At 44.4% G+C, this 11,367-nt stretch overlaps 1 protein-coding gene across 5 annotated transcripts in view; it reads left to right on the forward strand.

Annotated features, from left to right (window-relative positions):
- LOC101657183 (coiled-coil domain-containing protein 134) overlaps nt 1–11,367 on the forward strand; it is a 104,396-nt gene that overhangs the window by 25,647 nt on the left and 67,382 nt on the right. For all 5 annotated transcript variants that reach the window (XM_045289714.1, XM_045289728.1, XM_045289724.1 and 2 more), the window contains 6 exons: nt 3,930–4,044; nt 5,093–5,184; nt 6,301–6,442; nt 7,814–7,925; nt 8,376–8,436; nt 9,707–9,804. In XM_045289714.1, the coding sequence (XP_045145649.1) occupies nt 3,930–4,044; nt 5,093–5,184; nt 6,301–6,442; nt 7,814–7,925; nt 8,376–8,436; nt 9,707–9,804 (620 nt within the window). The remainder of the gene's footprint in view (nt 1–3,929; nt 4,045–5,092; nt 5,185–6,300; nt 6,443–7,813; nt 7,926–8,375; nt 8,437–9,706; nt 9,805–11,367) is intronic.

The raw sequence follows: 11,367 nt of genomic DNA on the forward strand, positions 1-11,367 counted from the left end.
TAGAGGGAACCCATTGTTCATTTAGGTACAGGGAGCTTCAAAAAGTTCTGGAAAAAATGGAATTTAAACATGATGGAATTTTTTCATGAGCTTTTTAAAAGTCCCATTCATACTTTCCTTTTGCTTCAATATTTTCTCTTTTAAATTTCCAGCAGAATAATATATGGTACTCAAATAATAAACAGTAAATAGCACCCACCCACTGCCATCAAATTGATTCCTATTCATAGCAACCCTGTAGGACACCGTAGAACTGCCCCATACGGTTTCCAAGGCTGTCATCTTTATCAATCCGATTGCCTCATCTTTCTCCTGCAGTGCGTCTTACTGATTCAAACCACAGATCTTCCAGCTAGCAGTGGAATGCTTAACCACTGCACCACAAGGGCTCCTGAAACAGTACAAAAGGAATTATAATAGGTTTCTTACGTGTTTAAACAGTTTGAAATGAAAAGGAACAGTTCCCTAACCCTGTTCTCACTTCCTGAAGGAAACTCAGTTGAACTGTTTTAGTGTTAGTTCTGGTGACCAACTAGCTCCCTAAATCTAAACGACGTGTGTTTAGTGATGTACCTTTATTTGCCAATGGAAGACAGTTTCCCTTGACTCGTCAGTGTAAAGGATCGAGAGTTAGCTCACATCATCCTGACTTCAGTACATCTCCTTGGCATTTTTGCTAGTTATTTTGTTTTCAGACTGTTAAGTGATATATTAAAAGTTGCTTGTTGTTTCCTCAACTTGAAACAGCACCTCTTGACTTGGTAACTCATAAACTTCGTTCTCCTCTCCTACGTTTCACTTCTCAACTTATCGGTGTTACTATTTAAAGTTTCGTTTATAACTATATTTAAGACTTTTTTATTTGACTCTAGATAGGTACTTAAAATTAAAACAAAAAATAGCATTACATTACAATGGCAAGAACTATCATTTACATGATAATGACAAGTACTAGCATTTACATTATAATGTCAAGCCCTATTTATTACTAATATCTACTGTTACTATTCTTGTGCCCCTCAAAAGAGCCGTGATCTTAGCACCAGGGCCAAACTGATCATTTTTTTTTTGTAATCCACCACTTACTCAGACTTATGACACTAAATGTGCTTAGGCTGTGGTTTATCCAATTGCTGTTTGCTTTTCCAGGGGTTTCTGGTTGTTCTCTTGCACACCTGTCAGTTCAGAGCTGGGGCTGGCTCCTCTTTTTTGCATTTTCTAGGGTGCCATTCCCTCACTTTTGTGTTAGTTTCCTAAGTCTTCCAGGCACACTTCTGTCTTTCCGGTAGTGTCTTTGCTCTGTTCCCTCTTTCTGGAACTCCTGTTCTAATGTTGGACATTCTGCACTGGACATCTAATTTTCTTTGTTTTCTGGCAGTATTTAATCTTTTTATCATTATGTACTAATGTCTTAGTTACCTACTGCTTCTACAACAATTAAGTGACTTTAAAAAACAAACCCAGATTGAGAATGATGATGGCAACAAATGTACATATGTGCTTGACACAATGGATGTATGTATGGATTGTGATAAGAATTGTATGAGCCCCCAATAAAATGATTTTTTTTAAAAAGAAAATTCATCCCCTTCCCTGTACTTCCAAGAGTATCATTCCATTAAAATATAAACCCAAACTAAAAAACAAAAAAACCCCAGAAATGTATTCTCTCTCCGTTTGGGAGGCTGCAAGCCCCCAATGCAGGTGTCAATAGGAGCATACCCCTCTGAAGACTACAGGGAGGAGTTCTTTCTTACCTCTCCTGAGTCTCTGGCGTGTTCCTTGATTTTGTTTTAGGGGACAAAAGAGGTCTCAAACGTAATTTAAGAAGAAAAATTTGTTAATTCATAAATAGGAAAAGACAAAACAAAGACACATCATCTTGATGAGGGAGACCATTAGCAGGAGGTCATAAGGACATCCAAGGGTTTGCAGAGATCCAGAAACTTAAAAAGAACATGTGTGGCAAAGAAAACTGTCACAAAAGCACGATTGGTGGCAGATCAGTACATCACAGATGGGACTACAGAAGGGGGAGCAGGACCATGATTGGGACACTCACTTTATGTTGGACAGAAGAGTTTGCAAGATTGGTTCAGAACCCCGAACCAGGATAGTCAAGGTGTGACTCGTGACCATGAAGCTCTAGCACCGCAGTTTTCATTAAGGGCACACCCAGGGGCATCCCCAAAAGCCATCCTACTTCTTCCCAACTGGCTAAGGGGGTGACAGAAATACACCGTCTGATGCACCCTGCCTGAAGATTAGGCTATTCACACTGCCCATATTAGTGGTCATAAGGAATTCAGTGGAGGCTGAGTTTATGTGGAGACTCAAAATGAATTTGGGACTTCCCTTGTGAACTGTAGCCTTCTGCAAATGCAGTGCTCAGGAATTTAAGCTCGAATGCTGCTGGCAGTTGCCTCACTCCAGTTTCTACCTCCATCACTCCATGGGGTTCTTCTTCTCTGTGTCTGGGTCTTTGTTTCTTCACATGGTCTTATCAGCACTCCAGTCACTGGATTGAGGGTCCACACGAATCCACTGTGACCTTGTGTTAGTCCGGTTTGACTAGAGAAACAAATCCAGAGTCACTCATATATGTGTAAGAGAGAGCTTATATCAAAGAGCAATTGTATAGTAAGAAAACATCCCAGCCCAGTCCAGATCAAGTCCATGAGTCCGATATTTGCCCATAGGTCTGATACTTGTCCACAAATTTCTCTTCAAACTCACAAAACACATGCAATGATGCTGAATGCAGGAAGATCAAAGGCCAGTGGGTGTAAAGTCTTTTAGATCCAGTGGCAGTGGAAGCCTCTCAGTGCTGGCGTGGCTTCTCCAGCCACGTGGCTTCTCCAGCTCCAGGGCTCTGGCTGCCGTCAGCATGACTCCATGTGGCTTGTCATCAGGAATGTGTAGCAGAGAGAGAGTCCCACCTCCTGGGAGGAAGACAGGATTTCCCAGAATCCTCAGGGGAAGGCCATTCCCGCACAGCGGCATCATTGGCTATGACATGATTGACAGGCTAGACTCCACTCCTTCACTCAAGTTGACAGGAGATGATGTAATTGCCACAAAATTTAGCTATTAACATCTGTAAAGACAAAAATTAGAGTGCATTCAAAGGTGCTAGGGCATACGAATTTGGGGGGAACACTGCTCAACCTGGTACTTGTTAATACTTTTTTATCTTGCTAGAATGTGTTGATGTCTATGGCCTATTGATGACCTCTTCTGTTTTCTATGATTTATTCCTTCTGTGATTTATTTGGGATGCTGCATGGAAGAGAAGATACGTGTGTTCAGTATACTATTTAGGCCTGCTTCAAGGTTTATTGATCACTTCGTTGAGAACAGTAGTCATTTATAACTGTTAATGCATCTGAATTGAAGAGTGTAACTTCTTGCTTCATGATAATCCAGTTTCAACCTAGGGGTCCAACAGGTCTGCTCCAGCATCACATTTGCATTTGAGCAAGGCAGGAAATGAAATGACACAAGAATATGACTGGTTCAAATTGATAAGCAGTGTTGGTTTTGTTTTAACCAGGAGGCCCTTCTCATAGAGCAAACCCTCTTTGTCCTTAGTAACAACAATAATAGTCAAATGAGAACTCACTATGTGTCAAGTATGGTGCTAAGTGCTTGGTATACATGATATAATATGACCATCAGGATAAATTCTTCGAGGAGAGTACTATGAATGCTTGTTTAATAGATGAGGAGACCTAGGCATAGAGAGGGGAAGGAGTGTGTACAAAGTCAAACAGCAAGGTGAGTGTAGCCTGAACGTTTACTGGGTCAGTCTGGAGGCCCATGTTCTGATCCACTGCACTACATTGTACCCTCCCTTCTCGAACCTAGAGTCTCATACCTGGGAAGACCCTTGTCATGCCCTGAGACTGCTCTTGTCTCTCTGACTGTAGGAAGGATCACCAGAGCTCACCACCAGTGCAGTACAGGGCCCTGCGGACCCTGGTGGAAGCCATGCTGAGTCGGTGTGCAGATTTCTCCCAGACTCCACTGAACAGAAGACCACTGGTCAGTGCATTGCAGCCTGTGTCTTCCCGATCCTGCCGTAATGCATTTTAGAAGGATAATTCATGCATTGCCTACCCCCATGCCACTTTATAGGGTATTCCCTTGCAAACCGCCGTGCACTAAAGCAGTGCTCTTTTATCTAAATGTAGAGTTGTGAGCCTTGAAGATCACTATCTCCATCTTTATAGGTAAAGAAACTGAGGTGCAGAGGGGTTAAACGATTGTTCTCCACAGTCCAAAACTAGCAAAGACCTGAGCCTGGGTATTTGGTTCCAAGCCTGCATACTTTATCTCTTTACTTTCCAAGCAGGTATGATAAACACACACACAAATCATTTAATGCTGGATTCATGGGAATTAGAAAGAGCTTGACCAATGTCCAGTGTGTTATAATTGATTGGTCTTGAGTAGCCCTTGAATTTAGGCTCTCAGAATTATTCTGCATGATTGCTGATGTTGTTCCCCACCCCCCACCTTTGGTACTGGCTTTGGAAGCTAAAGTTCTTCATAGTGAATGTGATGGGATTTTCTTGTTTTGGAGAAACATGGATGTTAACAACCAACCAGTCAGGCTAATGCCATGTAATAGGCCAAGAGCCAGTACTGCGTGATTCACTGGGAGATAGCTTGTTAAAGTTTCCCTCTCTACTATTTTTAGTGGAATTATTAAATGCTATAAAGCGAGGAGCCCTGGTGATGAGTAGGTTCCATGTTGGGCTACTAACCACAGGGTCAGCAGTTCGAAACCACTAGCCACTTCATGGGGAAAATATGAAACTTTTTATTCCCATGAAGATTTACAGCCTCTGAAACATACAGTGGCAATGATACTCTATGGTGTAGGGTCACGATGAGTTGGAATTGATTGAGGGCACTCAAAAACAGCAACCAAAAACCACCAAACTCACTGCCTTTGAGTTGATTCCTACTTAGAGTATTAAATTGCAGTGTCTGGCAGTAGCAGACCTGAGTGGGGGTGGGGAGGGGCCTGTCCAAACACAGACAGTAGGTCCTTCATTGACAGTTTCTCCTCTCCCTCTCACCTCAGGGCCACGCCTCCAGCAGAGACTCGGAGAAGGCCCTTTTGCGCAGGGGAAAGTTCCTCTTGGACACTCTGGAGGGCTTTCGAAATGCCTGCAGGTGAGGGGCCCTGTGTGTTCTGAAGCATTAGCCTGGAGGGCCGGAGTGAAAGGAAACTCCGACCAAGGATGAAGTTCTAGAACAGCACTTGGTTTCTGCTCTGCCTAATGGAAGGATCTTAGTTGGGAAACCAGAGTGAGGCCTGGGGTGGGATGTGGAGTGGACAGGCAATTTATACTAACGATTCTCTCTTGGTAAAACCTTTGCTGAGGGCAGTAGTGGTTCACTGGTAGAATTCTCACCTTCCATGTTGGAGACTAGGGTTCGAATCCAGGCAATGTGCCTCATGCACAGCCACCACTCATCTGTCCATGGAGGCTGTGTGTTGTGATGATGCTAAACAGGTCTCAGCAGTCTCCGGACTAAGTGAGACCAGGAAGAAAGCCTGGAAAGCAACAATCCACCAATGAAAGCCCTATTAATCACACCAGTCTGAGTTAATGGGATGGGGCCAGATAGAGGGCAGCTCAGACAGGACCCCTAGTGTGTATGCATTAGGCTGCTAAACACAAGACCAGCAGTTGGAAACCACCAGCCGCTCCATGGGAGAAAGATGAAGCTTGCTACTCCTGTAAAGAACGACCATCTTAGAAACCCACAGGGGCGGTGGTACCCTATCCTGTAGGGTAGCTAGGAGTTAGTATAGGCTGGACGGCTGTGAGTTTTCAGATCAACAAAATCTTCACTCCTTTGCTGTGTTTCATTCAGCTTTGTTCCCTTTGCTCCCCTAAGCTAGCATGCCGAATGCTTATTGAATGTGTGTAGAATTTACTCAGCTCAAATGAACAACGGTTCGTTGTATTTCCTATGTGCCGCCTGGTGCTAAACAGCATTCCAAATAGAGGGAACAGCCTGTGTGGAGACAAAGTTGTGGAGTGGCCAGCGGCTTGTATGTTCAGGGAAGCCCTTCAGGTAGGGCTCAAGAGTCCTGTGGGACAGTGGAGGAGGGGGACATAACACTCCACTGAGGATAGAGGGTCATCCTCTCCTTGTTGAAGTCCCTGACTTTTCCAGCTCTGAGGATGAGGACACTTCCCTGGACCCCAAGTTCAGGCTACCTCAGGAGGGTGCTTCTGTGCTTCCTACGTGATGGACTGGTGCACATTGATTTCTCAGGTTGGCTGTGGAATTTCAGAGTGAGCCGTCAGCCCAGGAGAACCCGTTCACAGCTCCAAGCGCCGAGAAGGAAGACACCTTGGAGGCCTTCTCCGAATTTCTCCTCAGTGCCTGTGATTCCTTGTGTGTCCCTATGGTGATGGTGGGTTTCCCAGTGCCGTGAACATGAGCTTGGGGGAGAGAAGACTGAGGCAAGGTGGGCTGCAAGGTACAGGCCAGTGTCCATGCAGTTGGACCAACTAAGAGCCTCAGGGTGTTATTCTTATAGTCACCTCTCCTTTGGTTTTAAGAAGAAAGTGCCGTTTTTATTAGAAAACAAAATGCTGCCTCTTAAGAACAAGTAGCAAGCAGGAATCGTCTATTGCTCATATTTACCTGTCGTAATCCTCCCAGTGATCCTGTGAGATGAAAACTTGAATTTCTCCCAGTTCCTAGATAAACTCCAAAGTCACTGAGGCTGACCTAGTCTTGGGGTGACGAAGCCAGCACATAATGCTGCCCAGGTTTGCCTTGTGAAGAGTAGCAGTGATTGTTGGGGTTCAATGCCACTATGGAATACAGGGTTGGGAAAAGACTCACTTTTGAGGTGACTTGGTAGGAAAAGCAGGGTTCAGGGCCACTGGCTCCCAGTAAGCCCTCTGCTGCTTGAGGTTGGACATTGGGGAAGGGGGCACCTCCTGAACATCTACTGGGAACAGTAGGTGGCAGCAGAGCTCTGACTCTGGAGGGTGAGTGTGGCACATCCCTGAAATAGCTGCTGAGCCCAGGCCAGTCGGTCTGCAGGCTATGCTCACAGAGGGAGGTGCCCAGCTGCAGCTCTGAGTCATGCACTGTCCCACTACAACCCCAAAACAACGTGGGCAACTCACCATGCTTTTCTCTTCTGCTCTGCCTTCCTCCCCCGTTCACAGAGCGTTATAGACGGGTTCAGAAAATGGTTATGTCCTTGCTGCTTGCTGCTTTTCTGTATTAGCATACATTCCGTCTATAATTTAAAACAAGTAAGCAATAAACCTAACTTTGTTTAAAAACCAAAGGAAAGGTATCTATAAAAAGACGCTCTCTGAGACCTCACCTATATTCAGATGAGGGAAATGAGAGCCAGAGAGGGGAGGTGGCCCTCTGTGCAGGGGATGAGAGCCTGTTTTTCTCCTGTTAATCCAGACCTCTGTTACTACCTCATAGCCATGCTCAGGAATTACATGAAATTAGCGTGAAGGTGGTTTGTGAGCTATATGCTATTATTATAAATCTAGTAGTAAAAAGATAGTGTTTTTACATATCAGGCTTCATTTGTTCCTGTTACTCTTGTTTTTACACTTGGGGATAGAGGCTCAGAGAGATGTATTTTGTATAATCTCTTAGGTAGTAGATCCAAGCCTTGGCTCTAACTTTGTGACTTCAGGTTCCCTTGCTGTTCTTGTTTCCCGCAAACAGAAGGGCTCTGATCTTCTGTTGCTGGATTAGGTGCTAGTATTTATTTCTTCTGAAGCTCAGTCCTGATTATTTACAGAGGCACTGTGAGCAGGCCACCCACCCAGCCCTGATGGAAGTTTTCCTCTCAACTCTAGACAGTATGTTTATCATTGTTCCCCGCATGAAGGAGAAGTTCTCCAAGAAGCTTGGTAGGTAACAGCAAATAATGCGAGTTGGGTCAGGAGGGAGGCAGATCTGTGAGTACTCCATTGGAATCCATGTCCACTTGCCCAGTGTTGAGTAGACGGAACTGCCCTCCAGCAAACAGAAGTCCGAAAGGCAGTTCTCCAGAGTGTCCATTGAGGGTCCTGTCTGAGTCCACAGCACACCCTCTTGGAGCAAAGTACTTATGAGATGCTCTGCGTGCATTTTCCTTATGTAGCTTTGCAGCAACCTATGAGGTAATTGCTACATTTTGCAGGTTTCTGAAGAGTCTCAGAGGAAATTGAATGACCTCTTCAGAGTCACACTATTAGTGGTGGAGGAAAATTTGAACTTGATTATTCCTCCCAAACCAGCGCCCTTTATTACCCCAGACCTGGGAACCTCTATAGCAAGTCTGGTTTACAGCTTCCTGCCTTCTTCCCACTTCTCCCAAGCTTCCTCGTCCTTCATACGCCTCACCCTGGAGCTGAAAGCCAGGTTCTGCAGTGGCCTGAGGTATGTATAGTTCCAGGCAGAACTGAGTGGCCAGGAACTGGTGTTTTCTTGACAAAAGGACTTTCTGTCTGGTGTATTTGCCTTATTTTTATACAAATTACATATATATGTCAACTTCACCCCTAGATATCTGCATAAATGTGCTATGCTAATTTTATATGTTTTAAAAGTTAGTATAGCAGCTTAAGAAACTAGCAAAGGGTGGGAGGGCTCCATTGGCAAAAATTGTGCAACAAGGGAATTACTTATATAAAAATACTGCAGTCATAGAGCTGTGAGGGATTTGACACAGCAACTGAGCTGTGAACTGGATGTGCTTTGGTAAACAGTCCTGAACGCGGTTGAGCTAGGACTCTTACTCCGTGTGAAACTTGGATGAGCCCTGTGCCATGTCAAAACGGGGAGGGATGTTAGAGATCATTTGTCAGATCCCTCATTTTACAAGTGGGGAAACAGCCCCTCGTAGGGTCAGGGACAGACCCGAGGCAGGAGGGGAGAAGTCAGCACAGCTCTTCTTCAGCTCCTGCTCAGGTGCCCTCTCCATGTACCAGTCTGTCCTCCACGTGTCTCCTTGCCCAGCTTCCCAGATGCTGTGTCTGCCAACGAGGGTCTTGTTCTAGCTGCTGCCAGCGTGGCAGAAATTCTCTGTGCATAGTAGACAGGTGGCTGCCTCAGTCTGTCGAGTTGGTTTGTGGAACAGCCTCTGGAATGTCCCATTTCTTTTGCCCCCTCTCAGCATTTACTTAGTGGAGTCTACTTTTCCTACCCACAGTCTGTCTGTCCACAAGTGACCACAGAATGGTGTCCCACTCTCCTCCCATCTCTAACTAGAACTCTCAGTATTCAGGAGAGAACATAGGAGACCATCTGGACTGCAGGGTCAAAGCCAGGAGTTTAGATGTTGGTTTTTACCCCTGACTCCCTGTCTTGGGTTCAACCACGTCCTGCTTGGAGTGGGGTACTCCTTCAGTCCTTTCCAGGACAGGGACACTTGCAAAAATGTGTCTGTCTTGTTATATGGAACCTAGCACTCTCTCCCTGATTTGTTATTTTCAAAAAAATTTCAGTGAGCGCTAAGTGCCTAATTTACAGCTTTAGGAAACAGGTTCACAGCCCTCCCAGGACCTCCTCTACCATGTCCAAAGAGTCACCTGTGACACTTAAAATTCATAGGGACCTGGCACAAAACAGTGGTGCCCAGGAACATGGCAGGCATAATGCTTTCTGAGCAATTTTGTCTCTCATGTTTTCTCATCCTCACTCCCTCTAGACACTCAGCTCTAAATCAGGTCTGTTCCAGTTTCCTCTACTCCATGTGCCTCAGCCTCCTCTCTACTTTAGAAAAGACAAGACCACTTTCCCAAGAAGGTAAGTTTCTACAATTTTCCTATAATGAGTTCTGTGGTGGGCAGAACCAACAGGCCTGGCCTCCTGGCCTCTTAGGGTTCTGGATGCCTTGTTGACTGAGTAGTGGATCAATACAGTAATGAATTTAATTATACACCCCAAAAATGTGGGTTGTAAATCCTAATATCTGTACCTGTGGTAATAATACCATTTGGGATGGTGTTGTTTATGTTAATGAGGTAAGGCTAATGTAGAGGACATCTTTAATCAATCTCTTTTGAAATAAAAAAGATTAAGGCAAGCAAGCAAGGAGAGATGGTAAAAAAGAGGTGACAGCCACATGAAGTTCACCCAAGCTCAGAAGAGGCAAGGACTGTCATCCTAAGCCTGCCCAGAGAAAATCCTTTCCCTAGAACTTCCCCTGAATTCAGACTTCTAGCTTCATTGACAATGAATAGATTTGTTCATTATACCCGTCCACTGTGATATTTCTCTGATAGCAGTGGTAATAAGATCTAAGACAAGTAATAAGATCCTTTTGCTTTAGCTGCCCAGAGAAACCATGGAATTAGAATAATGGTGCCATAGGTTAATTCTTAGGGCAGTAAAATAATGGATCAAGAAAATGATGGATAAGTGGAGAGCAAATGTTTTGGGAGTGATGAGGGCAATGAATGTACAAATGTGCTTGACACAACTGATGTATGTATGGATTATGATAAGAGTTGTATAAGCGCATAATAAAATGATTTTTTTTAAAAGAAAAGAAAATGATGGAATCCAAGCCTTCTGCCACCTTAGAATCTCAGGACTGGAAAGGATCGTAAAGATCAAGCCCAATTCTCTTAACCATCTCTCTGTGTCATCCCCACCACCAAGCTTCTTTTTAAAAAAATCATTTTATTGGTGGCTCATACAACTCTTATCATAATCCATAAACACATCAATTGTGTCAAGCATATTTGTACATTCGTTGCCCTCATCATTCTCCAAACATTTGCTTTCTACTGAGCTTTTGGTGTCAGCTCACTTTTCCCCCGCCCTCCCCACTTCCCCTCCCTCATGAACTCTTGATAATTTATAAATTATTATTATTTTGTCATATCTTACACTGTCTGACATCTTCCTTCACCCATTTTCTGTTGTCCAACCCCTAGGGAGGAGGTTATATGTAGATCCTTGTAATCAGTTCGGTTCCCCCTTTCCACGCCACTCTCAGCACTGATCATAAAGGGATCATCTGTCCTGGATTCCCTGTGTTTCCAGTTCATGTCTGTATCAGTGTAAATCCTCTGGTCTAGCCAAATTTGTAAGGTAGAATTGGGATCATGATAGTGGTTGGGGAGGAAGCATTTAGGAAGTAGAGGAAAATTGTATGTTTCATCATTGCTACACTGCACCCTGACTGGCTCATCTCCGCCCCTTAACCCTTCTGTAAGGGGATGTTCAGTTGCCTACAGATGGGTCTTGGGTCCCCAATCTGCACTCCCCATCATTCACAATGATACGATTTTTTGTTTTTTGATGCTGATACCTGATTACTTCTATACCTCATGATCACACAGCCTGGTGTGCTTCTTCCAT

Source organism: Echinops telfairi, unplaced genomic scaffold (assembly GCF_000313985.2).
Source record: "Echinops telfairi isolate 266 unplaced genomic scaffold, ASM31398v2 ScPeMD7_2;HRSCAF=8, whole genome shotgun sequence".
Classification (NCBI taxonomy): domain Eukaryota; kingdom Metazoa; phylum Chordata; class Mammalia; order Afrosoricida; family Tenrecidae; genus Echinops; species Echinops telfairi.